This window comes from Mus musculus, chromosome 8 (assembly GCF_000001635.26).
Source record: "Mus musculus strain C57BL/6J chromosome 8, GRCm38.p6 C57BL/6J".
NCBI lineage: Eukaryota > Metazoa > Chordata > Mammalia > Rodentia > Muridae > Mus > Mus musculus.
Genome location: NC_000074.6, coordinates 12,981,751 through 13,001,086, shown reverse-complemented (window position 1 = coordinate 13,001,086; position 19,336 = coordinate 12,981,751). Strand labels below are relative to the sequence as shown.

General features: G+C 50.9%; 1 protein-coding gene across 11 annotated transcripts in view; it reads right to left on the bottom strand.

The window, feature by feature from the left end:
- The window catches only part of Mcf2l (mcf.2 transforming sequence-like), a 146,697-nt gene that overhangs the window by 19,416 nt on the left and 107,945 nt on the right, over window positions 1-19,336 (bottom strand). For all 11 annotated transcript variants that reach the window (NM_001371043.1, NM_178076.4, NM_001371049.1 and 8 more), the window contains 7 exons: window positions 16,137-16,227; window positions 7,139-7,258; window positions 4,361-4,477; window positions 3,692-3,841; window positions 2,594-2,718; window positions 1,024-1,138; window positions 225-344 (listed from right to left, as the gene is read on the bottom strand). In NM_001371043.1, the coding sequence (NP_001357972.1) occupies window positions 225-344; window positions 1,024-1,138; window positions 2,594-2,718; window positions 3,692-3,841; window positions 4,361-4,477; window positions 7,139-7,258; window positions 16,137-16,227 (838 nt within the window). The remainder of the gene's footprint in view (window positions 1-224; window positions 345-1,023; window positions 1,139-2,593; window positions 2,719-3,691; window positions 3,842-4,360; window positions 4,478-7,138; window positions 7,259-16,136; window positions 16,228-19,336) is intronic.

The following is a 19,336-nucleotide window of genomic DNA, read 5'->3' as shown; positions in this document are numbered from 1 at the left end:
CAGGTTTGAAAGTTAAGGGATAATGACAGAGCTGTAGAGTGGGCTGTGGAGGACCGGGTGTGTGCCTGAGATGGCGGAAGGCACTTAGGGGTCCCTGCACACTGCCTGTGTTACCCTTAGGTGCCACAGGAGCGTATGCTCAAGGGGTGAAGCTCAGTCCCGTGCCCGGTGCACAGTCAGGTGAAGCTGTGACCTTTGCCCTTCCGCCCGTGCCCGTCTCTCACACTGGACTTCTCCTCAAAGGCGGTCAAGTCCTTCAGAAGGTGCTGCACGTGGGCCAGGCTGTTGCCAACATCCGTGAAAGCAGCTATCTTCTGGGACATGGAATCCAAGGTGGTTTTGACCTGCAACAGAGGAAGACTGGCTTGGAACATCTGTGCCTCATTCAGGGGCCCAAGTCTAGGCTGCAGCAGAGAGCTATGGCTTGCTACTGTTCGGGGAAATGGCAAAGGGAGTCAGGATCTCTCTGCATCGTTCTGTATGGCTACAAGTGAATCAGAATTACCTCTGAGTAGAAGGTTTGATTTAAAATGCTATCGTGACTGAGGTGGCTCGACAGGCAAGAGTTGGTCTCCTGAGGCAAACCCCCCAGCACCAACATAAAAAGCTGGGCATAGCTGTGAGTGCCTAAAATCTCAGTATGGGATGTGGAGGTAGAAACAACGGGATCCCTTCCACACATGAATGACAAAGAGATTTGAGATGTCACCTGTTCTGGAAAGCCTTCTTCAGTTGCCATATAAGTTAGACCAGTGGTTCTCAACTTTCCTAATGATGCGACCCTCATGTTGTGGTGACCCCCAATCATAAGATTATTTTTATTGCTACTTCATAACTGTGATTTTCTGACTGTTGTGCATTTTATATAAATAAATATCCTGATATGCAGGTTGGTCCTGGGTGACCCCGAGGGGGTTGCGACCCATGGGTTGAGGACCGCTGAGTTAGAAAGACAGCAGAGGAACCTCCTCCCACTTCCTGAAAGGCAGGCAGCGTCCCACAGCCCGCAGGTCAGCCACTCACCTCCCGGAAACCTTGCTCAAAATGCCGCAGCTGCAGGCACTGTTCCAGCTTCTGCTGATGCTTTGCCCAGAATTCGTCAAAGGCAGCCTCCGTCTCATTCAGCTGGGCCAGGAGCCTGAAAAAGAGAGGGAGGGGTGGCAGGAGTGAGGAAGACTGTGCCTCCCACAGTGCACAGAGGTCTCCCTGATAAGCCTTCCAGTGACTCCCCAGCCTCATGTGCCAACTCCTACAGTTCTCAGGGTTCTGAGAGACACTGGGGAGATGTACATCAGACAAGACCTGAGGCTCAAACTTCTCTCCAGCACCCATGCCTGTGTCACACGGATGCGGCAGGGCAGAGCCCTATTTGTGTGTGTGTGTGTGTGTGTGTGTGTGTGTGTGTGTGTGTGTATGTGAGAGAGAGAGAGAGAACACACCAGAAGCCTTCTTCAGTTGCTTTCCATATTGTTATTTGAGACAGGGTCTCTCATGGAGCCTAGATCTTGCCACCTCCACTAGAATGTCTGACTGGTATGTACCAGGAATCTGCCTGTGTCTACCTGCACAGTACTGAAATTACAAATATGAGCCACTACACCCAAGCTTTCTACTGGTGATCCCAAGCCACATTTTTGTTCTTGCATGGCAAGCACCATCAACTGCGCCATCTCCCTAGTCCCACATTTATTCACTTTTGAAGGGCCATTGGGCTTACTGAGGACAACCCCTGGCCAGGGTGAAGAGCAGTTGGCTGCAGAGGTGTAGCGCTGGTGCTCGCCACCCTCGCCCTTAGGATTACTTCTTGCTAAAGGACTTTAAACAGAACCAACCAGTACCACCTTGTTCTCACCCTTTACCTAGTCTTGGAGGACTTGATAATTTTTCCAGGGTGATGGTGGCTAGATCTCCTGCTAGGGAGCCTTGGTAACCTACTATGTGCCTTTCCTATACTCCCAATACAACATGCCTGCTCTGCATACAGCCACAGCCTGTGGGGGCGAGCACCAGGTGAAAGCCAGAGGCCAAGAGCCTGGCTGCCTACCACTGGGTTTCTGGATAAAATTTGATGCATCCAGGTACCCTGAGCCTGTCCTGTAGGTGAGAACAGCATCCCTCGAGTCTACAGTGTGATAAGGAGGCAGATAGGGCTCTCAATGTGTCAAAGCAACAGGGAGCACTAGTGGACATTGACAGATGGCACCCTGTCCTGTGTTGTGTTATAAACTTGGAGAACCAGTGAGAAAGACAGGCAGTAGCTTTACTGTGATAGTAAAACATATGCCTGAAGACACAAGGCTAGAACACAGGCACCCTGAGCTACTCTCCTACGGTGCACTGGGGATGTGGGAGGCATTCGAATCTAAGGTGCTCTGCTATTGTTGCTGCTGAACACTTTCCCAACTGTGAAACTGTCTGTTCTTGAACTCCCCCCTCCCCTTCTTTAGCATGGGAGGCTGGCCAGAGGGCTACCTACTTGGGATCTGTTGCAATCGTTTTGGCTGGTAGTCGAGTGTTTTCACAGTGGCTATGTATCTGTGGAAGTCTTGCACCTTGGCCAGAGCACGGGAGGGCAGGCAGGTGTGGGCCTTACCTCTGCACGGTGGCCTGATTGTCCAGCTGGTCCTGGTTCACACTGTGGGCCGCGCTCTCAGCCAGTGGCTCTCTGAGGCTCTCCAGGATGCTGTTCCCCTCCTTCAGTGCTAACTGCAGATCTTCCTGCGGGGGTGGGGGTTGGAGAGAGAGAGAGGGAGAGAGGGAGAGAGAGAGAGAGAGAGAGAGAGAGAGAGAGAGAGAGAGAGAGAGAGAGAGAGAGAGAGAGAGAGAGAGAGAGAGAGAACACAGGGTTTGCACTGCAGCCAGCTGGCTGGGCTCAGGTCTCGACAGTGAGTAGGTGGGGCTAGCATGGGGTGGGAACACTGTGCACTGTGGGTGATCACACAGAGCACTTAAAACTGTCGAGGACACTGTATACTTATATATGATCCTCAAAGAATTAATTTAAAAACAAAAACATACACTAGCAAGGATGGCACCACTGCTGCTTGCTGTGGCAAAGCTAGGGTTCGGGTCACTCGGGGCACGGGGATGAGGTCAAAAGCAACTTTTGGAAACCCGACTTTTGCGCATCTCCTATAGCTGGCCTTTTACAGGCAAAAGCCATTTCGAAGGTGTGAGAGACATGCCTTGCAGAGATGGGGAATTATCTTCAGGACACGACAGCTTACAGCCACCCAGACCCTGCCATGTCAAAGCCATCAGTGATGCAGGATGTCTTGACCCCAGAAAGCCATGGGAGCTTGTAGCACAATGGTATTTTATGCAGCAAATTCAACCACAACTCCATCAGTCACCCGTGAGAGGAACTGGCAGACGCCCTGCCTGGTTACACTGGAGCTGCCCGGCCCCCTACAGGGCACACCCACCAGAGAAGTGCTCTGGTCTTGGCTTTGGACAGACTCTGAAGCCCCCCAGGTTTTCTGGGCTCAAGGGTGCTGTCCATCCACGCACACACATTCTAACAGGGCTTGTCTATGGGGCTTTGACAGGGCTATGGCCAGTTCTCAGTGTCCTATCAAGAGCCCCAGAGACACATTTACTTCTGGCCCTTCCGCGTGGCAACTCATCTGACATCTTGTGTCTAGGATCAAATTGCCCTGCTCTGAACCCCAGCCCCACAAGCCACACTCACCTTCACTTTGGCCTTCTTCTCTGTGTGTGCGCTGAGCACCAGGCTGGTTGACTGGACGTCATTCGGCAGCTCTGTTTCAGCCAGCTCGGTCCCAAAGGCCTGCAGCATCTGGGCTGTCTGCTTCACCATCAGGGCGAAGCTTTCAATTGCCTGGGGAGGAGGGAGAACACGGTCACAGAATCCTGCACAGGGCCGTGGCAGCCTGCAGCTCTGAAAGCTGACACCATGACTGTTCTTGGAAAGGAGAGGGTGGCCCCCAAGCCCTGTAGACACACGGGTGCCAGCAAATACCTTCTGGTGAGTGTCTCAACTTAACGCTCCTTCAGAAATGTACAAGGCAGGCTTTGCAAATATCCCTGTCGCCCGGGGTCATTCTGTACTCAGGGTGTCCACCTCCAGCTCCTTGATAGGAGACTTGTGAGTGTCCAGACCACAACACAGAGCTTGGCAGGGTTTTTTTTCCCTCTAAGCTCAGAGAGAGCCGCACCCAGGGTCATTACTCATGGTCTCTCTTTACAGTGACTAAGGTCTACAGAGACCATCTCCTCATTCTTGGGGAAGGAACTTCATGTGAGCGTGTTTTTAAAAGGCAGTGTTGTCATGTGAAAACTATTCTGCCGGCCTATGAAGTAATGAGAACAGGGCTGCAGAGCACCCAGGCCCACTCACTGTGCGGTGGCACAGCCACCTGGAGTGGCAGTAGTCCAGGGTCCCCCCGAGGTCCTCGGTCAGCTGCGACTTATCAATGTAGCCGTGTAGTTCTGGCACTGAGCTTAGCATCATGACCTGTGAGAGAGGGGAGCAGCATCAGGCACCCTGCCCCGGACGTCACAGTGGCTCTGGCTTCTGACTTGAATGGGGCCAGCTCCGCCCTCTGGTCGACAGGCCCCATGCAAGCCTCTTATTCAAATTGTTCCTTGGTTTCCTCATCTATACGATGGGCACATTCTGACAGATCTCACTGGGAGATGGTGGGGACTCAGTGAGGCCACTGGACATGAGCCACGGGTGGCAGTACTTTCTCTGGCAAGGAGCTCAGTATGCTGAGGGAATAGAGTTTTGCTTCCTAAGAAACCAGTTTATGCTGGTTCCTGATGAGAACGCCACTAACATCATTTTAGGCACTGGTGAGAATCAATTTAGCAGCAGAGCCAGACAGACTCCCCTCTCATTAGATTGACAGTTCCGAAAGGGTCCTACTTTGTGTGGTCGCAGCAGCCAGCCAAGCTCTTCATCTGTAGCTGGCCCTCACCTTTCTCTTGTCCTTTCTGAGGCCATTCTACCATGAGTTTTAGATGAAAATAAAGACTTTGCTTTGTAAGCTGTCAGGCAGATACTACAGAATAAACTTCCAAAGGCTCGGTGCAGATGTTATTTGATACCCTGACATCTATTATTCAACACTGAGTCAGTGTAAAGCGGGGGCTCTCTACTGGGGATGTCTAGAGACAACCTGGTTGTTACAATAGAGAAAATGCTCTGGTGACTTCTGGGCGGAAGTCAGGGTTGCTGGGAACCGAGTTTCCCAGCAAGGAGCCATTCCCAGTGCTGAGAAGCAGTCTAGATGTTAGGTCCCCACTGAAGTACGACGGCCAGATACAAAAGCATTAGACTCTCAGTTTGAGCTGGAAAACAGAGTTCTCACAGAGCTGCTCCATTTTCTCTTGGTTCTTCTAATAAATGTATCCACATGCTGCCAAGCAACCTTGGCTCATAGCCAGTAAGCCAAAGACGGATTGGGTAACTCAAGGAAGCCTCTATCCTTAACCTTAGTACGTGTGTGTGTGTGTGTGTGTGTGTGTGTGTGTGTGATACATTTCCAATCATAACAGAGAAGGTGAGGAGCCCAGAGTGCTTCTACAGAGCTCTCTTGCCATGAGATCAGTAAAGTGGAAAAGGTATCAGATACCTTCTAAAAGCCAAATTCTCCGATAATTCTAGAATTTATCTAAGATTGGTCTGTGAGCTTACTGGTGCCAGGACAGTTTCTGTAAACCCATTTTAACACCTATTAACATAATACGATGAAATAGTTTTATAAAAGAGACCACACACTATCATAGATGGCCTCAACCTTATTTTCCCATCACGTTCAGAAGTAAGGGAAACTGTTGTTAGTGTGGCTTACTTGCTGAAGGTGGGGAAGGGCCAGGCACATTGACGTCATCTGATCATAAGAGGGGAGGGGCAGAGTGTCACTCCAGCATCCATGGGGCTCAGTAGCAAGAGCTATGAATGTGTCTCCCATATCTAGTTTGGGGATCAGGACTTGACCTCTAGCTAGGTGATCAATTGCAGAGAGTGGTTCTGTCCTTGACTAGGTCTAAGAAGTGGGCTGTCTAGAAAGAGATGCCATGAGACATGGGGTTGAGTATCTTCCCATAGACCTGGGGGCCAGTTATTCTCGGAGCTACCAATTCTCGACTCTTAGAGAGTCACAGTCACCCCTTCAGGACTTGGGGGGGGCTGAGCATTCTTCCCTAGCCATTACTCTGATTCTTGAGGAAGACTGCTGTAGGGGCAGGGCAGGGTGGGTAGCGAGCCCAGCCTCCATTGTTGCTGCTTTGAAGGGCTCTAGCCAGTCAGGGAGCTGGTGTGAGGGGTGGACAGAGGCTTTAGACAGTTGGGAAAGAGAAGGTATCCGCCACCTGAAACCCGAGACACAGCAGACAGCATTGTGGACAGCGACCAGCCCAAATTCTATTTCCAAAAGCCATCTGGGTGACACTGCTGGTGTGTGTGTGTGTGTGTGTGTGTGTGTGTGTGTGTGTGGGTCCCACAGCCTGGCAAATGGTCCCTGTGCTCCCATTCTCTTTGTGAAAAAGAACCAGACTCCTAGGGTCACTCTCTGGCAGCTCCTGGGTGCCAGGAGTCACGGCTGTGAAGTGTGTGCTTTCAGGAACTTTATCTTGGTTTATCTTGGTCTTGGTTTTTGAGGGGAGTAGAGTACCACGAGGGTCCTTTCTCAGTGGGGGATGAGAAGGGCTGACCCATGCTGGTGGGAGACATGGAGGTAAGGGAGGAACTCCCCTGCTGGGTTGCGGCTGGCTGAGGTCCAGCACATGTGTGGCTAGCAGCTTAGGTGCCCTCCATGGCCTCAGGACACACAGATGCCCTCCACCAGCCTCCCTTTCTCTGAGATGTTTGGGGTGTGCCCCTCACAGTGGGCTGGCATAGGACAGTAGGTGACTTACAGTATTCTGATGCAGTTATCCCCTGGGACCTACCCAAGGCTGTTGCCTTGAATGGATGGACCACTAGCTTGGGCGGGGCAGGGCTCAAGGGAAGTGGAGCCCACTAAGCTTCCACTGCCAGAGCTCAGGGGCAGTGTTGCTTCCAACCAAATCTCTGGGGTTTTATTTGCTAGGTCACTTTGTGAGACTTTACCACATGCCAAGAATGTACTTAAAGCTCGCTTCTGCTGACACGGCTCAAGCGAGCACTCACCGGCACTTTCATCTTAAACTCATCTCTGTTGAACTTGAAGGCAATGTCCGAGAGAGTCCTCTGGAAAAAGCCCGTGGGCCGAAGAACAAGGACAAGCTGCAGGTTGGCTGGGAAAGATGCCTGCAAGACACAAGGAGGGCCTGGAGCATTTGCCACGTGTGGCCTAGGCCATGCAATGGGCCTGCCACTGCAGCTGACAGTGGGGCTTCTGCATCGACACTGTCAAAGGGTGATCCACTCCCAGTGTGGAGTACTCAGAATGGACTCATATGGAGCAAGGCTCTTCCATACTTCAGGCACCCGAATCTCAGACTTCCAGCCTAGAGAATATGTATCTGTTGTTCAAGCCACCCCACCTGTGCCATCTTATCACTTCAGCCACAGGGCACTAATGGACTCATAAAGAAAAGAGGAAGCAAGAAGATATATTGTGTAGCACCTAGAACCAAGATCAATATAAGCTCCCCCAGCATGCACACACATATACACAGCCTTGAATAGCTAATTCAGCATTTGTGGTTACTCCTTGCCTCTTGCGAGGTGTTTGACCTTGCATAAGTTAGTGCCTATGTTTTCCTATCTGCAAAATGGTGACTGAAGCTGATGCCTGCCTCGTTACTGATTATGGGTGAGGGAGTGAGTCCAGCTCATGTGGTCCTGGACACCGGGACCTCCCACCCGGGAAAGTGTGTATCAGCGCCCATCCCTTGCAGCTGGACTTCCATTTAGAGAAGTGGACACTGGCCTTGCCCTGGAAGAAAACGTTCTTTTGTTGCACCTCGGGCCCTTGGTTCTCACAGGGCCTGCGACATGGTGGTGCTCGCCTATTTCATGCTTTTCAGTCATAGGTAGGATGAGAAGCAGGGGCTGGGTCAGGGCTCCTTCTTCAGGAATGAGAGGCAAGGTGCTGGGAACGACTGAGGTCCTGTTGCAGACAGCACCCTCCAGTTCATACTCTTGCCCCAGTGGCCTGGCATGCCCCTGCCCTGCCATGGCGAGGTTGCTAGGGCATGCCTCCGCCCACAGCCTTCCTATACGCTGCAGGCACATGTCCAGCTGCTCCCTCCGGAGGCAGCTATGCACAGGCAGTGCCAGTTATCAGACTTAGTCCCTGATGCCTTGGGTGAAGACGAATACTCAGACTCAGGACAGAACACAGCCCTGCAAAGGCAGAAGCCGGGGGCAGACTCTCTCTGGGCAATGTCACACAAGGGTTGTTAGTCTCGTCCTCTCTGTGAAATCGGACACCACTATTTAAGGAGCCACTGCTGGGGCAGGCAGCTTTCCTCGAGGTGACAATGAGTCACCTTTCTCCAAACTACAATTAGCTTTGTCACCCAGAACCACACCTCCCAGAAGACTGGCTTTGTAGGATGGGATAAATGCCTGTACCCTTAAAAGATAAACAGCTCCCCCCATTCCTACCAGGTACAAGACGCCCCGGGGTGAGGTGCCCTCCACTGGCCAGAGGTGACCTTCAGGCCCATTTGCAGCCACTGTGTCTTCCTTTTATCTACATTAGTTTCTGTTAAGCTATTGAATTTCCATATAATTATATAAGAATTAAGATGAACGTAAGCTGCGTCTTGAGGTTGCACAAGGACACACACCAGCCACTATTGTTACACAAACAGCAGCAGAGTAAGGAAGTATCCGCTGCTCCAGCAGAGACAGTACCCTCTGCTCTAGACTCCGTCCTTTGTGTTCAAAGCTGGGGAAAGTCAAATAAAACCCTCATTTCTAAAACACAGAAGTAGACAGATGAAGATCTGACCCTGGTGTTTTGTAAAATACTCAATAATTTTGAACAGTAAAGTGGCAGTACGTTTCTAACATAAAGTATCACTTATTTTCTGAGTGACGCCTGAGCTGAGGTCCAAGTCTTCCTCAAGGCTCAGAGTTATGTGTGCCCAGCCTGTGTCCTGTGCTTCATCAAGCTGACCCCAGGCCAACCTCTCTTGTCTGGTAGCATCCAACAAACAGAAGCTAATATGGAAACGGGCAGTGTTAACCAGCCAGAAAGACCTGGATATGCCTCCTGAGAGGCTAAATGCTGGCCAGGGCCTCTGATGAGGGTTCCAGACACCAGCCACAGGTGCATGCATGAGACCAGTATTAATAAATCACAAGGTCTCCGGGGACCGATATCTCAGGGTGGATCTGCACCCCCATCCATGCGTGCTCCCCACAGGCGACCTGGAGCACATCCTCACTGACTTGACATCAGTCAGTCTCAGACAAACAAACATAAGGGGATCCAGCCACCCAAACTGGAGAGACGTTGCATCGTTGCATCGGCGGCAGCTGTTAGGAAAATGGGACAATACGATACTGTCAGAGAAGCAGCTGTCTTTCTCGTCCCCACCCACCTCAAGCAGGTGCTTGCATGTTCTTTCTGCTCTGCAGAAGCTCCAGCTGGCTCCTGTCACAACTATAGGGGACAACGTGACTACAAAGCTCACTCTGGGACCTGGAAGGCATCTTCTGCACTCTACTGGTCAGCTTATAACTTCTCATTCTTATAGGGGCAATGGGGCCCACATTTGCCCTCCGGACAGAGAATAGTCACCGGATCATTGGTGGGCGGGCACAGCTGCAAAGAAGTGCCTGCAGGTTAAGTGGGAGGTGCCCATGGGGACCCAGCACCACCTGCTGCAAGGCCACATGAGGAAACACCTATAAAATAACATTCAGTATACTCTCAGCTTCTGTAGGAATCAAAAGATCTGCAGACACAGGAGGAAGAGTGCTGAGCAGCAGGCTAGCCCCAAAGCATGGCACAGATGACAGATGCTCGTCAGACAGAAGAGCCATCTTCCAGTGGAGAAGTCCAGGGATTTGACCTGATGGGGCACATGGGTGCCCAGTACCCACTGTGGAAGTTCCCCGCTGTGGTGGCTAGCTGAAGCTGGAGGCAAGGAAACCAAACCCAGGGTTTCTACAAAGCTCCTGGCTTCCGGCCTTCACAGGTATCTGTGTTACCAGACCTAAAACAAAAGCTAAACAGACCATTGAGATGGCACAACTGGCTGCTCTCATCACTTGTCACCGACCTTGGATTTTAACAGAATATATAAAAAAGCATTTCTGGGAGGAAGTAGACTGTTTCCATAGTGTATCTTTAGATTTAGAGACAATTATTCCTGCCATAATCGTAACAATATTAATATCACGTTGCCACAGGGTCTCGGTTTTACAACAACACAGCTTTATTCTCAGTGGGCTCATAGCTAAGAACTGGAGGAAAACTTCCCACAATTGTGTAACCAGTTATTAAATGGGCTCAGCAAGCAGTGTGTGCATGTATGTGCAGGCAGGTGAGTTGTCATGTGTGTGTCACATTCCTGCATGTGCCTTTGTGCGTGTGTATTTAGGTACATCTGTGAACATATGAGTATGCATGAGTGGGGGTGTGCATCCAGACACATGCCTGTGTATGCAAGTGTACCCATATATGAGTGTATGTAGGTCTGTGCACGTGTGTTAAGTGTCCATGAACCCATGTGTGTGCATGTACACCTTTGCATTTGCCTGTATGAGTTCTTGTGCACATGTATGTTTTCACATCTCTGCATGCATGTGTCTTTAAGTATATGTGTATGTGTGCCTCTTAGTGTATATGCATGCAGTACATGTCTATCACCTGTATATGTGTACAGACATCTGTCTATATGGGTATGCTTCTGTGTATGCATGTACATAACTGTATGCGTACATGTATCTGTGAGCAAGTTTGTGTATATGTACATTTCTGTGTGGGAAAGTGTACAAGTATGGCTGTGTGTTTCCCTGTGCACATATCTCAGTGCACATGAGTGTATGCCCAAACATATGGACACATGGGAAAAGTGTCACGGCAAGAACACATGGTATTCCCTTTACTACCAAATTTTCAAAAAGCTCGAAATATTTCAAAATAAAAAGTTGGAGCCGGGCGTGGTGGCACACACCTTTAATCCCAGCACTCAGGAGGCAGAGGCAGGCAGATTTCTGAGTTCGAGGCCAGCCTGGTCTACAGAGTGAGTTCCAGGACAGCCAGGACTACACAGAGAAACCTTGTCTCGAAAAAACAAAAGCAAAAACAAAAACAAACAAACAAACAAGTTGGAGGAAAAGGTGCTGAATGGGTAAGAAGTCTGCCTTACCTTGTAGCCTCGTGTTCCTGACCACTGCCTGTCACTCCTGGTCTCTGTGAGCAGATGCGGTCCTCTGCCATGTCCCTCCCTGCTTACTGTCTGTCTTGCTTTAAAGCAATGGAGCCTCCAGACCATGACTGGACCCTCTCAAACTCTCAGCCAAAACAAACCTTTCTCCTAAATTGCTTTGGTATTTGTCATAAGAAAAGCTACGGACCAGCTCCAGTGGAAAGGGCGTGGGCAGTGGGAGGCACACAAAAGAACTCTCCCCTAATACTAAGACTGATAAACATCACTAAGAAACAAATCTGAGTAAGGCCGGAGAGCTGATGGTTGGCTGGAGGGCAGCTGTTTAAATAGACAGCCTTCAGGTTGTGCCCCCTTTCCTCTGGAACATTCTATACAGACCACCCCTACCCAGTTGGGACGTCACTGTCGGACGAGCTCAGACTCCAGAGCCACCCTGGCCTCTCGGGAGGTGAAGCGGGAGGATTTCACAGGAGCGGTGAGCTCTGGGTGATGTGCCAGCTTCCCACACAGACTCACAGCTGCTCATCTGACCAGCCTGGGGCACACACATTGACTAGCCTGGGGCACACATATCTCCACGTGAAGCTCGGCTGCCTACAAGGAGTATGGGGTGCCAGGCGGCTCCTCCCCATCCATGACATCTCTACCCTTCTGGTCAGCCTGGAGACAACTCAGTAAGAGAGGTAACCACACGACCTTCTCTCTCTTAGTGGTCTAACCACTGCCCAACTTCTGGGGTTCACTTACTGACCTCCCTCTCTGGCCTGCACTTTGGCACAGTGCCCCGGGGGAAATCCATAGTACACCCTGCCCACCCCTCAGACACCTCTGCCTGGAAGTCCTCCAGTGCTGCCTCCCACTCTACCTCCACGACTCTCCTGACCTCTGGTGGCCACTTGATCTTGCAGCCCCAGTGCCTGGAGCAGAACAGGAGTCAATGGGCAATGTTTTGTGCAGCCAATGTGATGGCTGGCTGGGTGACCTGCAAACCCAGGTCCCTCAGACACAAGCTTTGTGCTGTTCTGCACAGACTACATCGGTCCCAAGGCATAAAGAGTTCTACCTCTGGGCAGAACTTTAGGTTCCATTTTCTTGGGGCCGAGGAGGTAGTTCAATTAGAAAACTATTTGCTATGCGTGTGCAGGTGAGTTCAATTCCCTCTGAACCCACATAAAAAGACGGGGCATGGCAGTGCATGGGACATGACAGCATCACCTGCGACCTTAGTACTAGGGAAGTGGAAGCAGGAAGGTCCCTGGGACTTGTTGCCTGGTCAGCTACCTGGATCAGAGCCTCAGGTTCAGCAAGAGACCTTGTCTCAAAGAATAAGGAATGAAGAAGACGCTGACATTGAGAGCTCTCTATTTATCTCTCTCTCTCTCTCTCTCTCTCTCTCTCTCACACACACACACACACACACACGCACACACACACACACACACACAGTCAACTTAGTTAAGTGAAACATGCCAAGGCATAGATTTAGTTTGGACATGTACATTCTATAATGATATCCTCAAATGTTAACACACCCTTGGGACACACAAACAGAAACACACAGTATGGTGGAGAGGAGGGATGTTGACAGAGCTCTTAGAAGTGTTTCCTTGGGTGTTTTTTTTTTTTTTTAATCTCTGGGAGAATGGCTACTCAAAATTTTGGGCCAGCTACTTGTCAGCGAGGAAGTTCGGGGTCAGCTTTGGAGCTGACCATCTTTGCTCAATGGTGGAGGCAGGAACCTGCAGCATTAGCATGCTTGTTCCGAGATGAACACACACTTTTCTCCTGATGGAGGCACTGGAATTTTAGGGAGACTGGATCTCTTGTTAGTCCAGTTTCTTATTTTCCTAGTTCCAAGCAAAGCTGAAGGCATCCAAAAGGAAAAAGACCACCGCAAAGCAGGGAACGCCAACTCACGAGGCTGCACAGATGGTGGCTAAGAATAGCAGCCATCCCCAAGGCTTACATAAGTGCGGCTCGGCAGGAACCCTGGCAGCAGGAGGCAGAAGCCCCTTGGCCTCCTTGCTTCGGTGGCCCCCTGAGAGGGGCTATGTGGAGAGCCTCCTGTGGACCTGGCTGGCTGAAGCAGTTGTTTCCCTCCGACTACCTGGACTTGTGGAGGCCCAGGTCTGGGTGCCGTGCCCACAGCAGGCTGCCTCTGGACACACTCTAAAGTCAGGATCCTGGAGAGAACACACTGGTCTGCCTCCACAGCTATGTGTGGGTAGGACCCGAGTGGCCTTCCCATCTCCAGGCCTCAGGCAGACCCCACTGTGCTCATACTGTGCTTCCCATGCCACGTGACCCTCAGAGGCTCAGGACAGTTGAGCCTCTTGAGTGGAGTCTTATTTCTTAGTGTGCCATCCTTCCCTGGGGCTCAGTTGGTGAGGCTGAGACTGTTTCCCTCAGTGCAAGAATAACCAAGACTGTACACCTCTTTCTGGAGACACACTCAGCCCTCACTTCTTCCTGCCTGCCCCTCGCCCTCTGTGCTGTACTCTCTCATACACACACATGCAGCCCTTCCAGAGAGCCTTGTCAGGAGTTCAATTACACAGAAAGGTTGTCCTAGGACAGCAACAAACTGCCTTGTGGATCCTGTCCCCATTCTGGGGGTGTCAGCAGCTTCCTGTGTACTGCTGTGACCCCGAGGGACCCTGTGCTAATGCTCTCCCTGCACTGCACACCCAGCCTGGCTGCACACTCTTAGATCACTTTTTTTTTTCTTCATTTTCCTACCTGCTGGATTTGTGTTAAGACCATTGGACATTTCTGGAGATCAAAGCAAATTCATGACAATTTTGCTGGAATAAATGGTAGCTTCTGCTACTCCCTAGCTCTGGCTAATGCTAACAGTCACAGGAAAAACACCTCCTGTTTTATACTGTAAGAATCAATGCAAGCTAAGCATGGTAGTGTGCACCTACAACTCCAGCGTTTGGGAGGCTGGGCCAGGAGGGTTAGAGAGCCTTGACCAGGCTCAACTATAGAGTGAGACTCCAACTCAAGAAGCAGGCAACAATAACAGAGAAACAGAAGACAGTATAAAAATAAAAGTCAAATTCTTTCCTTACAGCCACTGTGTTCACAAAGCACAGTTTTAAAGATGAGCCAACTTGCTTCAGAAACCCTTTCAGAAACCTTGTTCTAATAAGTTCATCTACATTCACAGTTGACAAGAGGGGCCCAGCATGTACCGGGGTATGCGAGGCACCAAAGCCTCCTGTTGGGCAGGACCACAGGACTGCTTCAGTCTTAAAGCAGAATTTCTGTTTCCTGGGAAAATACTTTGTATTTGGAAACACATCTTCTAACCTGGGAGTGACTTACTGGATAATACAGATGGCTCAGGAGGTGAAGGGTCCTAGGACCCACGTGTTAGAAGGGAGAAAGCGGACTTGCTCCAGTTGTCCGCTGACCTCTGCACACCACATGGGCTCCCCTAATAATAAATAAGTGTGTAATTTTCAAAGTACACATGCAGGCTGCATGCACACACACACACATGCGCATTCGCACTGCCACTCCAGACGCAAGACCAGGTGAGCACACGTGATACGTGTGCGAAGAAATCCTGTTCATGCTGGCCCGATGGGGTTGCACTCTGTGAAGACAGAGGCTAAGCAGGAGCTGTGGAGAAGGAGCCTCAGCTCTGAAGAGGTGGGAGCAGAAGTGAGTGAAGGAGCAGAAGCTGCCCCGATGGCTGCTGGGTAGTCACAGTGGAGACACAGGTCTGTCCACAGTTGATGGGACATCGGAAGCACCTTCCAGACACCGGGGCCAGGACAGTTACTGTGTAATGGTGCTGTGTCTTACTATTTCACATCAATGATGACAGGAAGGCTACTTGAGGGTGGAGGCAGAGGATGGGAGCTTGCTCACGTCTAGGCTCTCCTGCAGAACTCACGAGGTAGTTACAGGATGATGCTCTATGAGAGACAGGTTTGCGCCCAGACTGCAGGCTGTGAAAATCACAGTAGCCAAGAGCCTTTCATTTTCCTTAAAGAGGAATGGGTTTCTTATAGCACCTAACCCTTGGCACAGCAGCCCGGTCGGTGGTGGTGGTGGTGGGTGACGACCCAAGGTCAACTGTGAATGCCTGACTCAGAGCAGGGTCAGAGAACATAACACCATGGGATCAGTTGCCCAGAGACTTCGGGAGCAGCTAAACAATCCTAGCCCTGAGCCATGGTGCTTGTTAGTGAACCACCAAACTTTTGGGTCCTTCATGAAGCTGTGGATGATAGGTGGGGACAGCAAGTGTGGGTGGACTCGTTTTGGAAGACTCGGCCCACATCGTGTCTGTTTGTGGGCGGAACGGCTGCGGAAACAGGATTTCTGCTGTCTCAGTCTTAACTATTCTGAAATAGCAACTGCAAGCTGAAGCCGCCAGCAAGTCCCGCAACTTCACGGCTGAAGGTCCCTAGAACTGAGGGGACTCTGTGTGCTACGAGGGGCGGGCTGGGTAGCAAGGACCAACACATCTCAGGACTAACGTTAAACAGCCCTACATGGAAAGGAGAGAGCTGTTTAGGAACAATGACTGGATTCAGTGTCCAACTTCTAGCCTGAAGTCCAACGTGCTCAGAACCTTCTCTGCTCACAACTTCCAAGCTGTTACTGAGAGGATCACAACAGACCCCCCGAGTGTGACCACCACGGGAGAAAACATGCCCACAATTCAGGAGCCCCCCGTGGGCCTGGCATGGCTCAGCCTACCCCTGACTAGGTCCCCTGACTGTCACCTCAATCCCCCACCTTCCACACAAACTAGACAGAAAAGCAGGGAGCTGCCACCCTCCAGGCGTGTGTGGAGCCCGAGAGGTACTTACGGCTATCCGCAGGACGGATGCCTTCACAGAGGTCCATTTGTCCTGCCTTCGGTCTATGACCAAGATGAATCCAATGCCAGCATCTTGCAAACTGAAACAAGGAGAAACACTAGGAGTCAGCATGTGCTGGCAGCAGACCTGGCTTCCATGGACACTGGTGACCCCACTGTCCCATGCCATCTCCACACCACGTGCCACAGTGCATGCCCGAGAGAGGTCTCAGCAGCACCAGGCTTCCGAAGGCCCGAGAGGCCCCACCCTGTAATTCCCAGGACTTTCTTCTAGATAAAGGAGAACGGATACTTTCAGTATGTTGTTTGTTTCTCGGCATCGATTCACAGATCAACAGAAGCCCCTCCTCCTGGGGCAGACTGACATCCTACTGCGCTGCACGGACAGCTGACCAGACCATCAAAGCGAGCTTCAGGACCCCCACGTCATGTCAGTCCTAGCATCTGAGGTCCCGCGTTCATCCACATTAAAAAATGGCTCCTGATGACATCACAATTTCGGGTGAAAATCTCCAAGGCTTGTGAAGGCTCCCTGGTGTCTGTGGGGTGTGAGGCAGGAGCGCTCGCCCTCTGCAGCAGCAACATCTGTGATAAAGGCAGGGCAGCATCGTGTAGTTGGTAGCATGCCCTCAGTCTCTCGGCTCAGCCTGGTGGCAGAAGCCTGAGTCACAGGGTGGAAGTGGGAGGTGTGCTTCTGTTGGGTAATTTCACATCCAAGCCAATTGTGCAATGCCAGCAGCCTCTGCTGCCAGCCAATCCTCAGTAGAGGAACGAGACAGGCTGGAGGCACCCACTCTGAATGCCTGGTTTCTGAATCCATGAACGATTCTCAGCAAGCCATTTCTGTACTTAAGTGAAAGTCAGGATGCTACAGTGCACTATAAATTATGCAGTCGGCAAAGCTGCACGCTGCACCTCCACTAACAGACCGACCATTCTGAGTCCTGGGAAGATCTGCGACAGTGGTACCCAAAGCTCACACCAGTGTGCTGCGGGTTGTCCAATACACAGGGGCATGAAGAGCTCCCTCCACGTGTTCATTACATGCAGAACACCCCTGGGGACATGTTCACGTGCGCGTTTTCTCACACAGCCTTCCCCTGCTGATAGCTCAGCAGAACTGCAGACTCGCTCACCTACCCAGCTGGCTCCCCTGGGCTAGTGTCTGAAGAAGTAGAAACAGAATAGATCCCAGTCCTGATCTGTCCTGGACAATCCGAGCACCTTACACCCTGAGGTAGTATGGGGGTTGAGCCCCTTCTGAGTGGCCCCACATGGGGCTTCACTGAATTTGCCGTGGTGCTTAATGGTTGGTAGGTGACTCCAACTATCCTGGCCTGGGCTATACCATGTGGTTCACAGCAAAGCCCCAAACCAGAGAGGGATGAAGCAGCACTGTCCTGGCCACATGGCCCCTGACATTCCTCAGAGATGGACCACCAACCACCCCTCTAGATGACAGGCTATTTCCTCATGATGCATGAGATTTATGTACGGAAGCCATAAGACCATGGGACAGCTGTGCTAACTGGAACCCACCTACTGCCTCCCTCCTGGCCTTCAGGGGAATGTACCAGGTCTGCCTCTGTAGCTCTGAGTTAGTCATCCAAGCCTAACCCTTCCTAGAGTGACGAAGAAAAGAGGACTCAGAGTGCTGGGTTGTCCCCATACACAAGCCTCAGCCCCAACAGTCAAGCTGCATGCTGTCTAAGGAACACCCACAAAGGGCCAACATACATGGCTTCCTAATAGCAGCTTCCACCAAGGGGAGTGCATGAGGGAAGACGCTGCTCTTCTGTGACCACCTCTGGTTCTTTTTCTGCAAACATGGAAATAACAGCATCTGCCTGCTGGGGCTGCCGTGAGCTATGTGCAAATCCAGTAAAACCAGAGATCAATGGCTGGTGTGGTCATTTCACAGAGCAGCACCACCTGACTCAGTTTCCCCCTTTTTCCTGGAGCAATTTCTATTATGGAGGAATCACAGCCTCTTTCCCCAACCGTGGAATCTCTTCATGAGGGAGCTAGAGAGACAGCTGGTAGGTAAACTTGCTTGCCATGCGGTATGAAGGCCTGCGCTTGGATTGTCAGCACGCACATGAGGAAAGAGCTGGCACAGCCATCAGTGCACACTTGTAAGCTTAGAACTGGGAAGACTGAGGTGAGGGATCCCGAGGGCTCACTGGTCAGCCAGCTGGGCAAATCAGGGAGTTCCAGACTTGGGGAGAGACCCTGACACAAAAAGTAAAGTGGAGTGTGACCAGGGAGGACGCGGGATCTTATCCTCTGACCTCCACATACACATACATGAGATGTGCATACACCCGTAAAGAGATCCCTTTACCATTCCACAACAGCCCTAGTCTGGAGGCCCTAGCAAGTTCCTGGAGCCAGAGTATTCTCTTCAGGTGAACACGTTTCCACAATGTCGACCAGGGTCCTTGGGTCCACCCACCCCAGGCTAATTCAGAAGCCTGAGAGCCTACATCCAGCTTACCATTTCCTGTGTGCATCTGTGCAAATTCCAAGAAAGTGCAGACACTTGTGGATGGCCACACACAGGGACCACATATTCTTCACCACTCCACCCATAAAGTTATGTCGTCCCACACCCAGTGCCATGGTGTGGCCTTCACTCACTCATACTAAATGTCCATTCGAGTGAAAAAATATTATGACACATGAAATACTGTCTTACTGTTTCTATTGCTGTGATGAAACACTATGACCAAAAGCAACTTGGGGAGTAACAGGGTTTATTTTGGCTTACACTTCTTATTGTTCATCAGTGAAGGAAGTCAGATAGGAACCCAAACAGGGCAGGAATCTGGAAGCAGGAGCTGATGCAGAGGCCATGGACGAGTGCTGCTTATTAGTTTGCTCCTTTTCATTATAGATCTGCATAAGAGTGGCCACTAATAACCACATAACACAAGCAATACTAGATTGTCTTGAAATCTCCTCTGCCAACACCAGTAATTAAAAAACTCTTCAACTTAGCCTCAGGGAGATTTTTTTGGACAAGGATAGAAAGCAGCCACATTCTTTGCCAAAATATCATATGAAATGGTTTATTAATATTCTCCTCTGAAACCTCTTGCACTGAGCCATCATAATCTACATTGCTCGCAGAACCACTGTCTCCCATGCTCCTACCAGTATGGCCCATTACTCTCTTCTCAAAGCATT